Source organism: Odocoileus virginianus, chromosome 17 (assembly GCF_023699985.2).
Source record: "Odocoileus virginianus isolate 20LAN1187 ecotype Illinois chromosome 17, Ovbor_1.2, whole genome shotgun sequence".
Lineage (NCBI taxonomy): Eukaryota > Metazoa > Chordata > Mammalia > Artiodactyla > Cervidae > Odocoileus > Odocoileus virginianus.
In genome coordinates, this window is record NC_069690.1 from 33,605,857 (window position 1) to 33,625,673 (window position 19,817).

Genomic DNA, 19,817 nt, shown 5'->3' on the forward strand with positions numbered 1-19,817 from the left:
TTGTGTGTACAAGGGGGCAGCACTGAGAACCCGCTAACAGTGCGGAGGGGGTATGGGGGGAACGTGGGAGGAGCACAAGTCCCAGCGGTTGGCAGGGGCCTGAACCCAGAAAACCCACCGGACCAGGCTTCCAGTCTGTGCTGTTGCCCATTTTGCAGGTGGGTAAGCAGCAGGTCCCAAGGTCACATGACCCATTTGGGAACAAGTGCTCTGGGCACCCAGACACCCAGGAGTGGTGAGCCAGGGTCAGTTTCCCATAGGAAGTTCACAAACACTTGCTGAGCATCTAGTGAGTGCCAGGCCCTAAGCCAGGCACTTGTGAGCTCACATTCATGAACCCATTTCAGAGAGGTTGCCCTGTTCCTGTGACACAGGCATGGAGATGGTCAGTACCCACCTCTGAGCGGCACGGTTGGCATTTGAACTCGTAACCTGCTGAGTCCATAGCTCCTGTCTTTCTGCCCACGCCCCGGGTGCAGGAGGAAATAATGATAATAAGGAGGCCTCACCTTATCTCATCGGGCCTCCTCATCACTGTGAGGGTGAGGGTGGGTGGGCCCTGTGGCCACCTCATCTTACAAACGGGAAGGCTTCAAGCCTTTCTAGGAGGTGGTGGAATCTGCTTCCCTCACGTGAGGCGCCTGGCAGGTGACACACTCACGCCCACGTGAAGCGAGGGACTGACCCCATGACCTCTGCTAAACTGTTCATTCTAGTGACCTGGTCCCAGTGCCAGATTGGTGAGTGGCTCTTGAAATCCCCTAGGCTCCACGTGGGAGCAGAAGAGAGGGCTGGTCCCTCCGGAATGAATAGTCAACAAACACCTTCTGAGTGTCTGCGGAAGCCCAGGTCCCTTCCTTCCAGCAGTGCCCGGAGGCGGGGACGCGGAAACAGGCTCCGGGGTGACATGACTTGCCCAGGTCAGCCTGGCCAGGAAGTAGTCGAAGCGGGATGTGATCTCGACCCCACCAGGGGGCGGGCGCACTTTAACGCCCGCAGAACCCACCTTTCCGTTCCCCGGGCCGCAGCTGGGCCGGCCTGGGGTACCCAGGGTTTCTGGGCACTCCAGCCTGCGCGCGCTGGGAGGACCCAGAGTGGGCTGGGCCGGCTTCCTGACCGGCAGCGGGAAGGACCCGCCCGGACCCCGAGGGGCGGGGCCTGACGGGTTTCCCGGTGAGGGGCGGGCTTGACAGGCTGTGGGAGGAGCCGCACCCCGGGCCAATGGAAGGTGAAGCTTGAGTTTGACGGTCAGGCCCCGGCCGGCGTTTGATAGGCAGGGGCCGGGCCCGGATACTGGAGGGCCAATGGGTTCGCGGGGCGGGGCCTACGTCGGCGCCGTCCGGCCGGGGCCCGGCCTCACTGCCCAGTCTGGCCCAGCTGCCCGCCGGGGACACGTCCGTGTTGCCGCCCTGCCCGCCGCCCGGGCCGCCCGCCCGCCCGTAGCCATGAGCGCGCTCCGCCCGGGCCGAGCCCGCCGCCCCCTGGACTAGTTCTGCCGCCGCCCCGATCCGCCCGCACCATGGAGTCTCCTGCCCCGAGCCCGCCCGCCGGCGTGCCCACATCCAAAGGTAGGAAGGAACGCCCGGGCTGCGGACCCGACCTCTGCGCGGTCTCCCGGCCGGGCCCGCACCCGGGCAGCTTCCCGGCCCGGAACCCCTCCCTGATCGGTCTCGGGCCCAGCCCGAACTCTGGCGAAGGTTTCGTTCTGATCACCCCACACCAGGTCAGAAACCTTGCTTGGACCTCCCCATTTGGGCCTTAACTGCAGCAAGGACAGGAGCGAACGCTCCCAGTCTGAGTCCCTCAGTTGGGACCCAGGTGGGATTCACTCCCATCTTGCACCCAGCCCCTTTCCACTCCTGCGTCCCAGGGCTGTATCCTGACTGGGGTTTAACTTCCCTTCTGGGGATCTCTCTGTAAATGCCCCCCTCCCAAGTGGGTATCCTGGCTACGGTCCAGTTCAGATCTCCCCTACCTCCCCCCCAAGGCTCTCCATCCTAGTAGGCCTCACATGGCCCCATTCCTGGCCGTCCTTGAGCCCTGTCTCGGTGAGGGGGAACCTCTCTTGGCCTCCCACCACGCCTTACTGCATGGCCTCTCTCTCCACTGGCTCCGCTCATTTGGACTTGCAGGCTTCTCTCTGCACTGGGGGAGCTCACCTCCTCTTGTGCTGGCGTCTGCAGGGTTGTTGCTACCAGGTCTGTCCCCGCTGTCTGTCTGGCAGGGCCAATTGCCAGGCGGTTGCTGCCTATGCAATGGTCTTGCTTTTGTCTTCTCCAAGCAACCGGCCTTCTTGGAAATTTTTGTGAGGTGGCGGCTGCGGCAGCAGGATTTGTCATGCAGAGGGGGAGGACGAGACTTGGAGGGTGAAAGGGGGATTTTTTTTGGCAGGAAAAGGAAAGGATGTTTTTGGCATGTCAGAGTCTCAGAGGGCTGGACTGTGTGAGACATTTCCAAACCGGACTCATCCGTAATGAATGGGCTGCCCCCGCCTCCCTAACCTGCTGCTTCACGCCAGCAGCAGGAGTGTCCTTATCACACCTACCTTCCGTGGACTTCAGGCGTAGGATGTGAGATAGTGAATACTAAAGAGTTCTAGGCGATTGTGGGTGATGACGATGAGAAGCGCTTAGCAGACAGTCTGACTGTGTTACTGTTACCATTTTTCCTGCTGGAAAGGCCCCAGCCATGTGGGATCCAGGCCTTGCCTCTCCTGCAGAGTGAGGAGGAGAAAGGTAACAGCTGCCCCTTAGGGGCCCTAATCAGGGGTTACCCCTGTCTCTCTCTCTCTAGGTGGGGCCAGGTGGCAGCTGGCGGGCTTGTGGGGTCCCAGGGAGGGTGTGGGTCCTCCTTCCCTGCTGCTGCTCCTGGTGGCTGCACTGGCTGTGGACCCAAGTCCAGCCGGCCAGGTGGAGGGTAATTAAGTCTTAACCTAAGTGGGAGGCTGGGTCCCTGACTGCTGCCTAGCTACTGTGAGTACCCAGCAGGGACTTGCACCGCCCTGACCTCGTGGAGCTTGGGAACCGGGAAATCAGACATTTCTCTTCCCCAGCTCCAGGTGTAGGCCTAGCCTGGCCAGGCTGTGAGACTTCAGGCAGGTCCATCAACCTCTCTGGGCCACAGGGTTTTCATAGGCAGAAAGAAAAGAGCGGAAGCAGTGTTTGTTTTTGAAGTCCCTTTCTGCTGTTCTAGGCAGGGGATGCCTCATTAAAATAAAAATTAAAGTTGCAGGGTTGGGAAGGGAGAGGAGTCAGGCGTATGAAGAAATAAAGCACTTTGGGGAAACACTCATATGTTGTGTGACTTGAGCCCTGGTATTGTCTTCTCTGAGCCTCTCAGCAAAGAGAGGGCCAGGATGAGTTTCCAGTTTGTGGGTCTGGATAACAGATGATGTTGAGTAGGTTGGATGGAGGGTCAGGGGTCTACTCAAGGCCCAGGGACACCCTTTAACCTCTTTGGGGTTTGTGGCAACACGTGGCAGGGAAACCACAATGCCCCCCCCCCGCCACTGGAAAATCCCAAACTTTTCCCATGTGCCATGCATTCACCCATTTATGGTTCACAGCCTCATTCACAGACAAGAAAGCTAAGGCTCAGAGGTGTTCAGCGCTTTGCCTGAGGTCACACAGCTGTGACAGATGGAGGTCGGGTTCTAGTATTCAGTGCCCAGTGCTCCCCTGTGTCCCATTTCTGTGCTGGGTGCTTGGGCTGAGCTGGTGGGACACTTCCTCTGCCCCCATCACACCTCTGTTCGGAAGCATCTCCTTGAGCCCGTGCCTGACCTGGAGGATGGCCTGAGCCAGAGATGGTGCCTTATGTGTGCACAACCCTTTACAGCTGGCACACTTTATGCTCACTGAAGTGAGGCCCATTTGACAGGTGGCAAAACTGAGGTCAGACAGGAGGAGTGGCTCGACCTAGCCCTTCCATAGTGATGTCCTCCTTCACGCCTTCTTGAGGAATTTGGACCAAGCAGGGTGTGGTTGGCACCTGACCCTAGGGAGCTTTACCTCTGAGCTTCCTGCCTTGCAGGGGTGCCCTGCCCTGCCTTCCCTGCCACTGGCCTGGGGAGTTTCCAAGAGTGCATGAGGCCCCAGGCCCCATAGCCCACAAGCCATCTCTGCCTGGGGTCAGGGGTTGAGAGCAGCCAGGGTCAGAGGGCAGGGGCACGTTTGGATAGCACAGTCTGGGTCTGCTGCCTCCAGCCACATTTGTCCTTGGGGTGCCCCCAGCTGCACTGTGAGTGCCGCCCCCATGGGCACTTCCTGGTTGATCCTCCTGTGCCTCCTGCTGGCCCCTGGGCACACTGAGGCTGCAGGCGCACGGTGTCCTGGCCCTTCCTGCCATGTGGCTGGCCTCCCCTGCCCATCCTGTGCCTGGATCTTGGAAAGATTGGAAGGTGGCATCTTGGGGACTTCCCCCACCTCTGGCATGACGCACAGGAAACTGTCTATCAGCCAGCCTGTGGCTCAGGGCCTGAAGGGAGCAAAGTTCTCAGTTGCTTGTGTGGGGAGAGGGCCGGGGCAGCGGGAAGCTTCCGGCGGGTGAGTCAGCGGGCACTGGGTACTGACTCACTCTTGGGGCATGCCAGCCTGCCGGCTGCAGCTTAAAGGGCCAACGCCTGGCAGCTGGTGGGTGGGAGGGGGGCTGAGTCCCCACCTCATGGGCTGGCCTCTGGTCCTGGGTTGGGCGTGGAGGCGGCCCCCTCCCTGGACCTGGTACAGGATGGATCCAGACCCCTGCTCCTGGCCCCTCACCCATCCCCCCAGGAACTTCCTCTTGCTCGTGGAGCTGGAGCAGGTGGTGGTGACTGCTTACCGCCCTCGGCCCAGGGGCTCCTCCTGCTCAGATGTGCAGCTGGGGGCTCCAGGCTGCAGAGGAGCAGAGGTGGTGCGGGATGCCCTGAACTCCCACAGAGGTGAAGACTCTGTGGTCAGAGCCCAGCCCAGCCCCTCTGCTGTAATGTTGGGTGTCCACTGCCCGCTGTAATGCTTTCAGTCCCCTGGCATTGCCTGGCTCTCGGATGCAAGGCCTCAGGTTCTTCACCTGCAGAATGGTTATGGGAACCCTGCATGCTGGCAGCTGCGAGGATGTGTGTAGACAGCCTCATCCCCCTCGCTGAGTACCAAGACAGCAGAGACTGCCCTCTGCCTATGAGGAACCTCAGTGAGACAGGAAGTGGGGCAGAGCCTGGGCTCAGGGGTGGGTGGGCCTGTGTTCGAATTCTGACTCGCTCCACTGCTTCCCAGCTTCCTCAAGTGCCCTCTCTGACCCTTAGTCTCCTCTTCTGTAAAGTGAGAGTAACCAACCCCCCATCTCAGAGTGGTGGCAAAGGTGGGAGATAGTGTTTGTCAAACGTCATCTGTTATTTTTTTGTTGTTATGGTGGTGGCAGTTGTTCATTGGTGGATGAACAAACAGGATGGGGACCTTGATGGTGGACTTTAAGCCCTATGACACGACCCTGGCTGCAGCTGGCACCTGCAGGCTCTGGTCCCCACGATGGAGCCGGGAGCTTCATGGCCTCTTGGGCCTTCCTGGGGAGGGCTCGTGGGGAGCAGAGAGAATGGGATTGTTGCCTCCCCCACAGTGTGGGGCATGGGGCACCAGGAGTCAGGAGAGTGGGAGACTCCTAGGCCAGCCGCTCAGTGGTAGAGCCCCTTCAGGGCCAGGCAGGGCACTTGCTGTGGGTATGCAGGGTTGGGTGAGGATTGTCCTGACCAGGGAGCACCCTGGCTGGAGAGAAGGAGGCGGTGGGGGAGTGATTCTGAGAGTCCGGCTTCAAGGTGTGCCACTGAGCTGATGGGGAGCAGTGGGGAGGCAGGGCCTTGGTGACCATGGGGAACATTGTCAGTGTCTTGGGAGGGGTCACTGTTGGGCTGCAGAGGAAGAACACAGAGAGCCCCATGCCGGCGGGATGGGGGAGATGGGGTGGGCCTGCCCGGAGCTCAGCTCTGCACGCTGGAGCTCATCGCCTCTAGGGACTGTACCTGCCTCCGCTCGATGGTGCCTCTCAGAGGTGCCCACAGCATTGCCCACGTGAGTCAGGCTTCTTGCTCAGATACTTCTGTGGTTGCTCCCCCTGCAGTGTCCCTGGGGACCCCTGCTCCCCGAGAAAGGGTCACCAGACTCACCCTGCTGGGGACAGGTGCCTGTCACCCTCCCCCTGTCCTGAGGACCCCTCTCTGGGGTGTCACTGCAGGCTGAACTGGCAACCCAGGGGGTGTCCTGGCTTCTCTGGGAGGCTATGTCCTGTCACCCTTCTCCCCCTGGTGCCCCTCCAGGCAACCCTGAACTGTCCTGCCGCCATGTGGGGGCTGGGCCTACAGCCTCTGCTGACGCCTCCCAGCAGGTGGGCATCCATTCCTTTCACGTGTTTTAATTGCACGTATATCGCAGACACCAGAAGGCTATATAGAATGTGCCTCTGCATTTTAAGGAATAAAGAAAAGGGAATCCTGTACTCCTGACACCCAGCTAAAAAATATCTCACATTTCTGTGCCCCTGAAGCCCTTCAGTGTTACCTCTTCCTGACAACTGTCCTGACTTTTGTTCTCATTTCTGTACTGTTGTTTTAAATCGAGCCCTAGATACATGTGGTGTATTTAAGTTCACTGACCTGCAGGAGTCCTGGGCCAGCATCAACGCCGTGGTCTGTGGGGCCAGCGCTGGTGTGTGGTGGGGGTGGGGAGAGGCTGGAACTGGCCAGCAGTGAGGAACTGCACCACGGGGGTGATACTGGGGCCTCCGTTGAGGAGTCAGCATGTTAACATTGTGGAAGCACTGAGCGTGTCTCAGCGTCTGCAGCTGTTATTGCTTCAAGTGAATCTCAAGTTCCCAGTGGTGCAGTGTTCCACCTGGGCAGCTGTACCACCAGCCCTGACTCCCATTGACTGCATCATTGTGTAGCTTGCAGGGTTTAAGATTTTCCCAAGCGAACGGTGTAAGGGGACAAGTGAAGGGCCTCAGGTGTCAGCAGGAGTTTGGGTGCCATCAGGGAGTGAAAAGGGACACACTTCGAGCCTGGTGTCTGGGGGCCAGCAGCAGACGCTCAGTCCTGGCCAAAGGCCCTGAGCCAGGCGGCCCTGGGCCCACAGCTGAGCATGTGCCCTGCCGGCACGGCCCGCAGCCCCAGAGCCGGGTCTCCACTCGCTCCATACCCGCCTTGGCTCTTGTGCAACCCTGTCGCCAAAAGCAAGGCTGTCTCTGCGACAGGGTCAGATCCCACCTTCGTGCCGTATAGGCTGGGTGGCCCTGGGTGAGTCCCTCCCCTCTCTCTGAGCCTCAGTGTCCTCATTCATACAGGGGGTGAAAGGAGCACCTGCCTGTCGAGTTGTCAGGCAGAGCGCTTAGAGCAATGCCCAGCCTGCATGGAGCTATGTCCCCACCTCTCTACCTCCAGCCCAGGCCTGCTCAGGACCTGATTGGGCACCCGGAGCCTGCCCCTAGCACGGGGGTGTGCCAACTGCCCAGCCATGATCTCAGTGTGGAGTGATTTCATCCTGTTTTACAGACAAGGCAACATGGCTGATTGTCAGGGGTCGGGGCCTCACTCCAACACCCTCTTGCCCATGACAGCAGCAGCCTGCCACTCACACGCAGGCCTTTCCTGTCTCCTCTAGGTGCCATGATGCCCCTGGAGGAGGAGCTCTTCGCTTCACCTCACTTAGGGAAACCAGGGCTCTCCACTCCAAGGAGCCTCCATGGCCAGGCCTGCACCTGCCATGGCGCCCCCAGTGCTGAGCCCACAGGGAGCACCAGGCTGGGCCGGGCCGCTCAGCCCAGCAACCCTGCCCCTGCCCCTCCTCCCCGCACACAGTGGCGAGGTGGCCACTTGGCCACACGCTGGCTCCCTAAGCCCTGGGACCCCGCCTCCCTTGGGCCCCCACCTCCTGAGGCCCTTCTCACCTGCAGAGTCCATGGGAGGGCACCAAGCCATCCAACTCACAGCCTCCATCCCCTCAGCGCTGAGTAGGCAGGCCCTGCGGCCAGGTCTGAAGACATTCGGCAACTTGGGGTGCTGCTGGCATCGGTGGGGTAGAGGTGCCACCCCAGAAGCCAGGACGCTCCAGCCCAGGACGCCCAGCCTGGGGAGAGAGGCCCACAGATGAAGGGGGCCTGGGGGCCTTCTGAGGAGAGGCTGCAGGTGTCTGCCCACCCATCCCAGCAGATGCTGGACCCCTTCCCAGAGGTGGGTGGTTCACCCTGCTCTAAGTGCAGCTGGGCCTGGGCCTTGTCTCCCCAGGGGCACTGATGCTCCTGTCGTCACTGGACAGCAGTGCCGGCCCCCCACTGCTGGACCCAAGCTCCTGGGTCCATCTGGGTTCACAGATGAGATGCTGAGGCTATAGAACAGGGTGTGCTGGAGGCTCGATCCAAACCCGGTCCAGAGGTGGCTTCAGGAGGGTGTGCAGTCTGCGGCAAGGGGTGCAGGCCTTGGGCGGGAGGCTGGAGGATGCACTGGGCCGCAGGAGAGGCGTGTGGTCACTGTTTCTGCTCTGGGTGGTCTAGTTCCAGGGCTGCCCAGTGCTTGCGATGCCCATTCTTCTTCAGCATCAACTGCAGGCTGGCCACCGGGCCACATACCCAGTTGGCCGAAAGGCGGGGACACTACTGCTTGGAGAGGTGACCCCTCGTTGGTCCCCAGGAGGTGTGGGGTGAGGAGGCGTTGTCATGGGTCTCAGGCCCATCCAGCACCCTGGGGAGGGGAGCGGGCTTCCTGGGGTGCTTGGTGTTGGCAAACTTCAAACAGCAAAGGCACAAACTATGCAGGTGTGGAAAGAGTGGGCCTGGCCAGAGCTGGCCCTGCCTGTGCCTCAGGCATCCTGTCCAGGGGCCTAGGCCTGCTCCCGGGAAGCCTGGACCCGCTGGTCCCCTCTCACCTCATGCCCTCTTAGCTGGAGCTGGGGACGGGGCTCCTCCCGGATGGGGAATCTGAGGCCCAGAGGAGTGAAGGCTGCCTGGGGCCGTGGGCAGGGGTGAGATGAGGCCTTGGGTCCAGCTTCAGGCCTGAGTCCACCCTGCCTTGACCCCTGTAGGCCTACTGAGCTTTCATCCCCCGCTAGCCCCCCACGCCCCACCCCCTGCCAGCCGGGAGTGAGCTGGGGTGAAGTGCTAATGGCGTCAGGTGTGACTGTGGGTCCACCTGAAAGTGTCCTCACGCATCTCTACCCGGGCCTGCACACAGGGTGTCTGTACATGGGGCTCCTGCACACGCGGGGCCTGCACATAGGGGGCCTGTTCACAGGTGCCTGCACACACGGGACCTGCACACGGGGCCTGCACACAGGGGGCCTGCACACAGGGGGCCTGGTTACGGGATGCCTGCATACAGGGAGCCTACACATGGGGCGCCTTGCACACAGGGGGCCTGCACACAGGGGGCCTGCTCACAGGGCGCCTGCACACACGGGGCCTGCTCACAGGGGGCCTGCACACACGGGGCCTGCTCACAGGGGGCCTGCACACAGGGGGCCTGGTTACGGGATGCCTGCATACAGGGGGCCTGCACGTGGGGGCTCCTGCACACAAGGGGCCTGGTTACGGGACGCCTGCATACAGGAGGCCTGCACATGGGGCACCTTGCACACAGGGGGCCTGCACACAGGGGGCCTGCTCACAGGGGGCCTGCTCACAGGGCGCCTGCACACACAGGGCCTGCTCACAGGTCCTGGCCTACGGGCTTGGCTGTGGGTGATGCCTGTCAGACAAAGCCCCACTTGCTGGGTGGCTTCAATACTGGACTTCCTGTCTGGTGGCTGGAGCCAGTCCAGGTGTCACAGGGCTTGGTCCTGCTGCGGCTGCAGATGATCGTCTTCCTCCCTGATGCATGTCTTGTCTCTGTGTCCAAGCTTCTCCTTTTTAAGGAGCTTGTTGTGTTGGATCAGGGCTCCACTTTGTGACCTCACTGTGACTTGGTCATTTCTGTAAATCTCAAGTAGGATCATGCTCAGAGGTACTGGGTGTTGGGACCTCAGCTTTCACTCTAGGCCTGGAAGTACAGGGGCCTCATGGGGGCCGGGGAGCAGGTGCATCTTCCTTGGGGGTGCTGCCTTTTCTCAGACGACCGTTGAGTGACTGTTTGAGGATGACTGGCAGGGCTTAGACCCTCTAGCCTGGGCTGGACATGTCCTCCAGGTGCCTGGAGGCCTTGGGGTCCCATCCCAGCACTGACCACACTGGCCTATGGCATCTGTGTCTGTGCTGGGTCCTTGGGGCCTGTCCCTCTCTGTCCCTGAGGAGGTTGGTTGACCAGTGATTGACTGCATGCTCCCTTCTCTCCCTCTTAGGAAAGTCCAGGAGGAAAAAGGATTTACGAATCTGCACGTCCAAGCCGCCGGCGCCCAGCCCCACGTGAGTTGGCCTCAGTTCCTCTGGTGCTGCCTGCAGGGGCCAGCGTGGGGGCCAGGCTGCCTGTGTGGGCGGCATCTCCTCTAAGCAGCTGCGGGTGCCGTGTGCCTTGCACGTCCTCCTGGAGCCCTCCTCGCCCATCTGAGGGCGTGTCCATGTGACAGGCCATGTGCTGCCCCGCAGATGCTTGGTGACTGTGCGGGGGGCGGGGACCCCCTTGAGAGGGCAGAGCTCTCTGGGGCTCACGCCTTCGTTCTCCCCTGCAGGCTCCCCCGGAACCTGGACTCCCGGGCTTTCATCACCATTGGAGACAGGGTAGGTGTCAACAGACCCTGGGAGGTGTCTGTGGGTGGGGACAGAGCTGCGCTGTGGAGGGGGGCGGCTCCCTGCTGCTGACTAGGTGGCCTGTCTGGTGGCTGCCTCCTGGGCCCTGGGGAGCTAGAGTCACGGTGCCGAGTGTGCAGATCCCTGGCTCTGCCCAAAGGGCCTGCATTTCACTGGCACCTCCCGACGCCAGTGGTTCCCTTGGGAAGCAGGCTGGGAGGCCGTGTGCTGCCCACATGACATGCTGAGGGGTCTTGTTCATCTGCCTGCTTGCTTCCTTGGGCAGCAGGTCAAGAGAGAGGGTGGGCAGCCAGGGCCCCACTGCTCCCTGGGAGGCAAGGCCTTTCTTTTGTCTTATCTATGTCCCCAGAGCCTGAAACAGGGACTTACACACTGTAGGTGATGAATGAGTGAGTCTGGCCACCTGAGAGGGTGGGGCAAGAGGAAAAGGGCATCTCTCTAGGGCCCAGCATCGCTGGGAGCGTTTCCCAGGCTGATGTGCTGACACCCTGTAGCAGCCTTTGTATGTAGGTGCTGCGCCTGTTTTAGAGAAGGTGAGGGGATGCTCAGAGAGGTTACGTGACTTACCCTAGGACACACAGCAGAAGTGGCTGGTGCAAGACTTGAGCACAGGTCTGACTGGCTGGTGATTCTCTTTTTCTGCTGCCCCAGCATCTCCACTGGTGCCTGACTTGGCTTCCCCGAACCCTCTCTCCTTTCTGTCCCCTAAGAACTTTGAGGTGGAGGCGGATGACCTGGTGACCATTTCAGAGCTGGGCCGAGGTGCCTATGGGGTGGTCGAGAAGGTGCGGCATGCTCAGAGTGGCACCATCATGGCTGTGAAGGTGAGCAGTGTCCCCGACCCAGGGCTGTCAGAACGGGGGGCACCTGGGGCTGCACCCCTGCCGCCCGGGCTCTGACCGCAGCCCCTCCCCCTGCAGCGCATCCGGGCCACCGTGAACTCTCAGGAGCAGAAGCGCCTGCTCATGGACCTGGATGTCAACATGCGCACGGTGGACTGCTTCTACACCGTCACCTTCTACGGGGCCCTCTTTAGAGAGGTGAGGAGACACAGCCAGCTTCCCCACTGGCTGAGTCAGCTGGCAGGAAGCCCAGGAGCTTGGGGTTACCCCAGGGAATGCTGCACCCAGCCTTCTCAGAAGGCTGTCCTGGATGGGGGTGGGGGTGGGGGACAGTATGTTGCCGGTGAAGGGACCCTCCGGCCAGGGTCAGAGCTGGGATGATCCATGGAAATAGGAGTCTGGTTGGGGAGAGCCGAGGTGACAGCGGGGGGAGGCTGCCATGTGGACCCAGCAGTGCTGGAGAGCCTTGTTGGGGAGGGGCTGGGAGGTCAGAGAACCCCTGAGGGCTGAGGGGTGGAGGTGTGTCAGGGGCTGGCCGGCTCCAGGGAGATGGGCATGGGAGGATGCCGGGCTAGGTAGCCCTGGGCGGATGTGGCTGAGCTGTGGTTGTCCACCTGCAGGGAGATGTGTGGATCTGCATGGAGCTCATGGACACGTCCCTGGACAAGTTCTATCGGAAGGTGCTAGACAAGGGCATGACGATCCCAGAAGACATTCTCGGGGAGATCGCTGTGTCTGTAAGTGGGGTTATGGGGGTCCCAATGGTAGTGTCTTGGGCAGAGCTGGGCCCCCCGTGTGGCCTCCAGCTGTGGCCCTGCAGCTGGGCAGCTGCCTTTGGAAGCCCCAAGTGCCCCCACCCTGGACCGGAGCCTTCCTGCTCAGGAGACCCTGGGGTCCTGGAGCCACACAGATTTAGCAGAGCCAGGATCTCTGGGCCTTCCTGTGCATCTCCTGAGTTTCGAGGCCACAGAAGAGGACTTAGTGTTCACAGCTTCCTTATCCTGAAGATGCTCGGAGGCAGCTCACAGAGGCACGCAGTCAGGGGAGAAAACCATGGGTCTGTCTCTTGAGCTTGCATGTCCTAGGGCAGGTGGCTCCCTGGGTGTGAGCACCCAGCAGCCAAAGCAGAAGGAGAGTGGGGACTTGTGTACCAGGTCCTTTATCCCTGACCGTAGCTGCGAACACGTAAACATACCCCCCAGGGTGTTGAGTCAGAATCTTCGGGGTGATTCCTGTGGGGAGTGGCTCTGGGCATGTAGCCCAGTGACTGCTGGTAGGGGAGGTGGGAGGGTGGATGCAAGGAGGCCGCAGAAGGGCCAGATTCTACCCAGGAGTCTGGTGGAGGCAGGGACAGCTCTCTGGGGCTTCATAAGTCAGACTCTGCAGGGTCTTGGTCACATCAGCTGAGACCCTGGCCCTTTCAGAGCAGTGTAGGAACCGGGTATGTCAGCATCAGGGTGGCCAGGACACCACAGCAAAGGCTGGGATGTGGGCGGGAGCCTCAGATGGTGAGGGGCTTGGTGTGACCTGGGAGAGGGCGACAGACAGCCCTGGGTGGGGAGTCTTAATGATTCTGTCACTGTTGATGTGACCTGTCTCTCCCTACTTCCTATCCCAAACACCAGATCGTGAGGGCCCTGGAACACCTGCACAGCAAGCTGTCCGTGATCCACAGAGGTCAGTGCCCGGGTGGGCTGGTGGGGAGGGGCCTGGCCTCACACACACGTTCCCGCAGTCTGGCTGGGCCTGCAATGTCAAGGCTCTGGGAGGTGACAGGCTGTGATGTGCCTGTTGGGTCCAGGCCACTGTCCACTCCTCTCAGCCATTCCCGACAGCCCCCAGGCCCAGTCCTAGTTTTGTTCCCTGGTGCCTAGAGCACGGACAGGGTGGACCTCCATCCTGGGAAAGCTGGCCCATCTTGTCTTGATGTGTTGTGTATGTGTTGAGGAGCATGCAGGTGGGGTGTGTACCACTGCACAGATCGTTTACACTGGGTCACCCCCACCCTCCCCTCCCCTTCTTGCCCTGTCACGCCCCAGCCCCCGACTCCACTGATTTTCCCACAGGGGTTGGTTTTGCTTGTTCTTAGCCTCCCAATTGGGCCGATGATTCTGAGACTCAGTGAGGCTGTGTGTGTCCTGCCCGTCCCCTCCCTCTGTGTCCTGAGGGGTCTGCTTTGCCACACGGAGTTCATTAGGCTAAGCCCCTTTGACCACTGAGTGGTCCCCAGGCCACTGCTCTCGGCTGGTTGTCCTGGAACCTTTGGTCGTCTCTCTGTGTATCTGCAGAAGTCCTCATAAAAGGCAGGAGGGATGCGCATGTATCCTGTGCATGTGCTTGCTGGATGGTCCCACTGTGCCCTCTAGCTCGCTTCCTGTCCACTCTGTGCCTGCTCCATGTCCACCATGAGTCCTGGGGCTCAGCGTCTTCCTACAGACCTGCCTCCTGTGTCTGAGCTGCTGCCTCGTGCTTCCTGGCCAAGACCACCTACCCCTCAGGGTGGATATTGGGTGGTTTACAGTGCTCACACTGTTAGTGATGGGTTCCCTGCATCTGGGTGGACCCCAGAGCCAGAGGTTGCACTAGTAAGTGGGGGCTGAGTCCCTACTGTGAAGCTGCAAAGACATGGTCCTGGGTGAAGCCCTGGAGCCAGCTTCTCTCCCCACCTGTAGCTGGAGGCCGGGGCTCCTGACTGTGTGGCTACCAGCTCTGACCTGGGCAGTCGGGGCCAACAACTAGGAGCTGAAAAGCGTGTCCTACCTCTGGCAGATGTGAAGCCGTCCAACGTCCTTATCAACAAGGAGGGCCACGTGAAGATGTGTGACTTTGGGATCAGTGGTTACTTGGTGGATTCCGTGGCCAAGACAATGGACGCTGGCTGTAAACCCTACATGGCCGTAAGTGGTTCCCAGGCCATGCCCAGAGGAAGCAGACAGGCTCGGGCACTCAGCCGTGTCCTCCTGCTCCATCACGAATGACGCCTCCCCAGACCCTGAATTTTCTGCTAGAGGGAGTCTCCTGCTCAACCCTCTCCACCCCTTTCTGAATGACCCCACGGTGTCCATTTGGATGATAAGTTTCACCTCGGGGGTGGCTGGTGGGGCCTGCGGGAGTTGCCGGTGCCCCAAGGTGGGAGCCCCACGTGTGGCAGCTGGGTGGCAAGACTTAGGCTTCCACCTGAAGATCCTGGCCCTCACTGGCCTCAGCTTCCACATTTGCTCTGGGGGAGGTAGGATGGGTGGGCACTGGCCCCTAAGTTTTGTGGGGGGCAACCAGACCCAGCTGAGGGGGCGCTTCAGTGACCCTGCTCTGACTTCTCTTCCAGCCCGAGAGAATCAACCCAGAACTGAACCAGAAAGGCTACAATGTCAAGTCAGATGTCTGGAGCCTCGGCATCACCATGGTACCGCCTGGGGCGCCCTTGCTGGTCGGGTGGAGCATGGGTGGGGGCTGTGCCAGGTCTGTGAGCTCCTGGGGGCCTGCCAGATAGTCTAGCCTGGACAGAAGGGTTGGTTGGCTTCACGATGTGAGAAGAGACAGTGCCATCAAAGATCATGGTGTCCTCAGTGGAGCGTCTGCAGGTGCCTCACGCCCTGCCTGGGTTAGGGCTGCGTTATGCCGCTCCCGTCTGTGATGACTTGCCCGTCGGACCTCCTCAGGGCTCGTGGTGCTCACTGAGAATGCACAGCCAGCCCCAGACCAGCTGGCTCCTTGTGCACGAGGGCTTCACGACAGTGGCGAGGCTTAGCCCTGCCTTGCTCATTCTTGCCGCTTCTCCACGTTTACTCCCACAGATAATGCCATACCATGCGTCTCTGTGCCCAGAGGCTGCTTATGTTTTCGTTTTTCATTTTTTGAGCTCTTTTAGAAAAAAATTACCAGAAGAGGAATGACTCGATCCAAGGTTTGGACACTTCTCTGTTTTCGTCCTTACAAACTGGTGGCCGCTGCATCCTTCTCTGCAGCCCAGGCAGGGGCTTCACTCCTGTGTGCTGGAGTCAGTGGAAACTCTAGGAAAGAAAGGAGGCTGTCTTTGTCCTATGAAAATCCAGGGTCATAGCCTTACCCGCGACACTGCGCCACCTCCAACGGTGGCCGTGTTTGTGTCTTGGCTGGAAGGGAGCCTGGAGCCTGATGAGAAGGTGCTTTCTGAGCACAACTAGTGACCTATTTGGGTGCGTCTGCTTGAGTTGAGGTCTCTCCTGTTTATTACGATGATCGCTTGTCAGGGAGGTGGACATGAGTTTTCGTGTCAGCGGTCAAAATTGGAAGCAGAGTTTGTTGTGAGCCAGCCAGTCTTTCCTACAAATGACTCCTGCAGGCGAGGCATGGGGCACAGGGAGATCTGGGTCTAGTAGAAGCAATGAGGCTATGGCAGCCTTGTGTCCAGGGAGTCAGGAGAAACAGTGACAAGATCAGACTGGGAAGGCTTCCTGGAGGGGAAGCACTGGAGACAGTCTTCCCAGGTGTTGGTGGCTGGGTGGTGGGGGCTTTGTGGAGGAGGAGGAGCTGTAGACGTCATTTCTTAGTGGAGCCTGATGGATTGCTGCACACTCCAGAAGATGAACCTCTCAGTCTCATTCCTCCTGCAAGCTCATGAGAATCATTTCACTTCCCGCTTGCCTTTTCAGTAATAACAACAGCCCACATAAATGGTAGCGGATGCTAAGGCGTTGCTGTGACATTAGGGAGGGAGTGGCCTGTGGGGAACTTCAAAGCTGATCGCTTTTCTAAGGCACTTTGCTGACAGAGGCCTTAGGGGGAGCACTCCAGGCTGCCAGCCCTCTGATTTTTCCAGGTTAACTGGAACCTGGGTTTTAACACAAAACCTTCTGAATTCAGATTGTTTGAAAACCTGATAGCCAAGCCAGTCAAAACTCAGGGTTGAATTTGTCCCATGAGCTGTAGTCTTCGCTGGCTGGGACAGAAGAACTAACTCCTCTGTCCTCTTGGCTCTCATCTTTGGACTGATGTCACCTGTCAGCCCCTTGACCAGCCTCACAGTCCAGCTCAGATGCTGGACCAGGACAGGCAGGATCTTTGAAGGCTTTGCTTCCGTGTGCAGAGTGTGGGTGCCTCTGACCCTTGCTGCTATCTCCACTGCAGATTGAGATGGCCATTCTGCGATTTCCTTACGAGTCCTGGGGCACCCCCTTCCAGCAGCTGAAGCAGGTGGTAGAGGAGCCATCCCCCCAGCTCCCAGCTGACCGTTTCTCCCCTGAGTTTGTGGACTTCACCGCACAGTGGTGAGTCTCAGCCCTGCTCAGACCTGAGGGCCTCCCTGGGCCCAGTCAGTACCCCTCCCTGCCCTGGCTAGATCCCATCCTCCCTGGGTCCGGTCTCCTTTTTTAGCAGATAAATCCCCAAAACAGCATCAAAATACTAGGCAGAAGAGTTAGAGTATAAGGATAATTTGACAAACTATGGTCCTGGGAGGAGTTTTTAATACAGTTCCTCTAGAAATGGACAGATCACATAGATCAAAAAAGAAAATGAAGAGCATATGGAAGATTTAAATGCATAGTAAATTTGCTTTTGTTGATGTTTAGAACTTTGTATCACATTAAAGAATGCCCACAAGATCCTTATAAGGATTAATTATGTTTGAGATTACAGAGGAAATAAAGGAAAAGGCAGGAGGTAAAGTCATATAGGCCACATTCTCTGACTGTAATTAGATGGAACAGGAAATACATAACTATGGAGAAAAAAGCTACAAGGAAATTAAAAGTAAATTCTTCTAATATACTCTTGGGTTATAAGAGAGATCTAAGAAATAAAATTATAAAGTAATGAGAAGTAGACAGAGTATAACATACCAACAGCTATGTGCTGTGGCCAGAGAGACGCTCACAGCCTTTCTTTCTTTCACCGGAAAATAAGAAAGTCTGAAAACAAGTGCGCCTGGCAGACAGAGTCATTCTCTCCCAGGACCCATGGTAAGGAATTTCCACTCTCAATTAAGGACACCAAGCATATGATGGTAAATGGTAGCATTTTAGTATTGGGATCATTGGAAATCTCCTAGGTCACTATAGAGATAAGAAAGCTCACACCCCAGGAGGCAAAGAAACTTGGTCCAGTCTCTGTGGTGGGCACCATGGATCCCACTCTGCCCTTGGAAGCCCCCAGGACAGTTCAGCCCTTTCTTTCCTGAGCGTCGGGAGCATGTGTGTCTCCTTGCTGCTTGGGCAGGGCCAAGCCCAGCCTGACTTGACTCGCCTGGATGGGCTGGACTCGCTTCCCTGCCATCCTGGCCTCAGCCTACCCTGTTCTCTCCTAGCCTGAGAAAGAACCCCGCGGAACGCATGAGCTACCTGGAGCTGATGGTGAGTATGGGTGGGGCTCTCTGGGAGAGGGCTGCCTCTATGCACAGCAGTGGGTAGCTCCTCTGGCTTGCCTCTGCATTCAAAATTCTTTGAGGAACTTTGTCGCTCATTGGCTCATTCACTCGTGTACTCTGGCTCCCTCTTTCACCCTTCATGCCAGGCCTTTGGAGTGAGGCAGAGGGCCAGCAGGGCAGGTGGGCCATTTTATTTGGAGGCGTCAGGAGGTTTTGCAGGGAACGTGGGCCTCGAAGGATGAATGGGGATCTCCTTGCCAATGGAGAGGGCACTCCATGTGGAAGGCCCATTGTGGGCAGAGTCCTGGCATGTACGGGCAAGAGCGAGTGGAGGGCAGCAGTGAGAGAGCAGTGAGAGGAGGAAGCCTGAACACACTCTACCTGGAGGGCCTCCGGGGGCAGAGGTGCTGGAAGGGTCAGGGTGCGGGTTAGGACTAGGAGTTGGCTGGTTGCCCCTCCAAGGTGACTACCTTCTGTACCCTCAGGAGCACCCTTTCTTCACCTCGCACAAAACCAAGAAGACTGACATCGCTGCCTTTGTGAAGGAGATCCTGGGAGAGGACTCGTAGGGGCAGGGCTTGGACCTGCTCCAACCCTCTGTTGGGGCAGTACTTGCCCACACCCATAAGCTACTGCTGCCCTGGCCTTGGGCACCCAAGAGGAATCCAGGGGGCTGCTCCTGCCTGACAGGCAAGGTCCCAAGTGCCAAAGAACCAGACCATCGGGGACCCCCAGTGCCTCTGCCCCTGCTGCTCCAAGGACCCCAAGACTCTGGACTTGGAGGGGCCTGATGCCCCTCACAGAGAAGGCAACGCTGCCTTGTGCAGGCCACTGCCTTGGCCCAGCCCTGGACGCCACCCAAGTTGTATATTTTTTTCTCTCTCGACTGAATGGACTTTGCACACTTGGCCTAGGCTGGCCACACCTCTGTCCTGGCATTGGTGGGGGACCCAGCATGGGGATGAGCCACGTGAATTCCCTGGAGCCCCCACAAGGCAGGTGCCAGAGCCGCCGAGGCCTTCACCCCAGCACTGGCAGACGGGGCTCTAAGGGCACTGGGGTCACCTCACCCTTGCCTGCCGCCTCTAGGGGTGTTGTTTCACCTTTATTTTTTTAATTTATCTTCCTGATTTTTTCTTTTGCTTTGTGGGTTTGGCTGGTTTTTCTTGCATGGTTTGGAGCCGATCATTTTTTTTGTCACCTGCTAGGGGACCAGCAGGCTAAGACCTGCCCTCTCTGCTCAGGCTGGGGTCTTGGGAGATGGGCCTAAGGTCTCTGCTCAGAGAGGTGCTAGGTGAGCCACCCAGCTCATTCTCCTTGGGGACCGGCTCGACAGGGGCTGTGGATTTGCTTTTGGTATTGTTTAAAAAAATATATATATATATTTTTTTTTTGGAAGAAAGGACTGCCTGTCTAGGGTCCTGTCCCTGATGGGTTGGGGCAGTTGGCTGATTGCTGTTTTAATTAAAAAAAAAAAAAAAGTGGGGCAAAAGGTTGTGTGACTGTGTCAGAGCTATGACCCCCCTGCTGCTCAGTGGTGGCTGGTGGCTCTGAGGGGCAGGGACAGGCGGCATGGTCAGGGGAGCCTCTGGCCTTCCAGGGCTGTGCACTTCCACATGCCAGGACACAAGGCTGCCTCAGGCCTGTGATGAGGCTCCAGGCCCTTGCTGGACACTGGGCAGAGTGGAGACTTAGGCCTCGTCCCCTGGGGGCACTGACAAGTGCATTGTCAGGTGCTGCACCTGGGCTGGGCAGTCACCTCACTGAGGGTAATTTCATGGTCCCCAGCTCACAGATGAGTCCAGAGAGGTGAAGTAACTTGTCCAGAGCCACACAGCTTATGATTGGATAACTAGGCTCTGGGACAGAGGCAGTGGGGCAGCTGGAGGACGGTACCCTTGGCAGGGCTCTGACTCTGATCCTTGAGGCCTGGGCTG

The 19,817-nt window shown here is 58.8% G+C and overlaps 1 protein-coding gene across 1 annotated transcript; it reads left to right on the top strand.

Annotated features, from left to right (window-relative positions):
- The first annotated feature begins 1,355 nt into the window (after positions 1–1,355).
- Positions 1,356–19,372, top strand: MAP2K3 (mitogen-activated protein kinase kinase 3). Its single transcript, XM_020914188.2, has 12 exons — positions 1,356–1,568; positions 10,290–10,353; positions 10,617–10,665; positions 11,406–11,519; positions 11,616–11,735; positions 12,158–12,274; positions 13,163–13,214; positions 14,307–14,434; positions 14,863–14,940; positions 16,644–16,783; positions 17,821–17,866; positions 18,366–19,372. The coding sequence occupies exons 1-12, from the start codon at positions 1,520–1,522 to the stop codon at positions 18,447–18,449; spliced, it is 1,041 nt and encodes a 346-aa protein (XP_020769847.1). The 5' UTR covers positions 1,356–1,519; the 3' UTR covers positions 18,450–19,372.
- The last annotated feature ends 445 nt before the right edge of the window (positions 19,373–19,817 follow it).

Bases quoted from the DNA above. Each gene is read 5' to 3' on its own strand.
- MAP2K3 (XM_020914188.2), top strand. From the start codon at position 1,520: ATGGAGTCTCCTGCCCCGAGCCCGCCCGCCGGCGTGCCCACATCCAAA. The intron at 11,736-12,157 runs GTGAGGAGACAC...GTCCACCTGCAG, and splicing joins ACGGGGCCCTCTTTAGAGAG to GGAGATGTGTGGATCTGCAT. The intron at 16,784-17,820 runs GTGAGTCTCAGC...GTTCTCTCCTAG, and splicing joins GTGGACTTCACCGCACAGTG to CCTGAGAAAGAACCCCGCGG.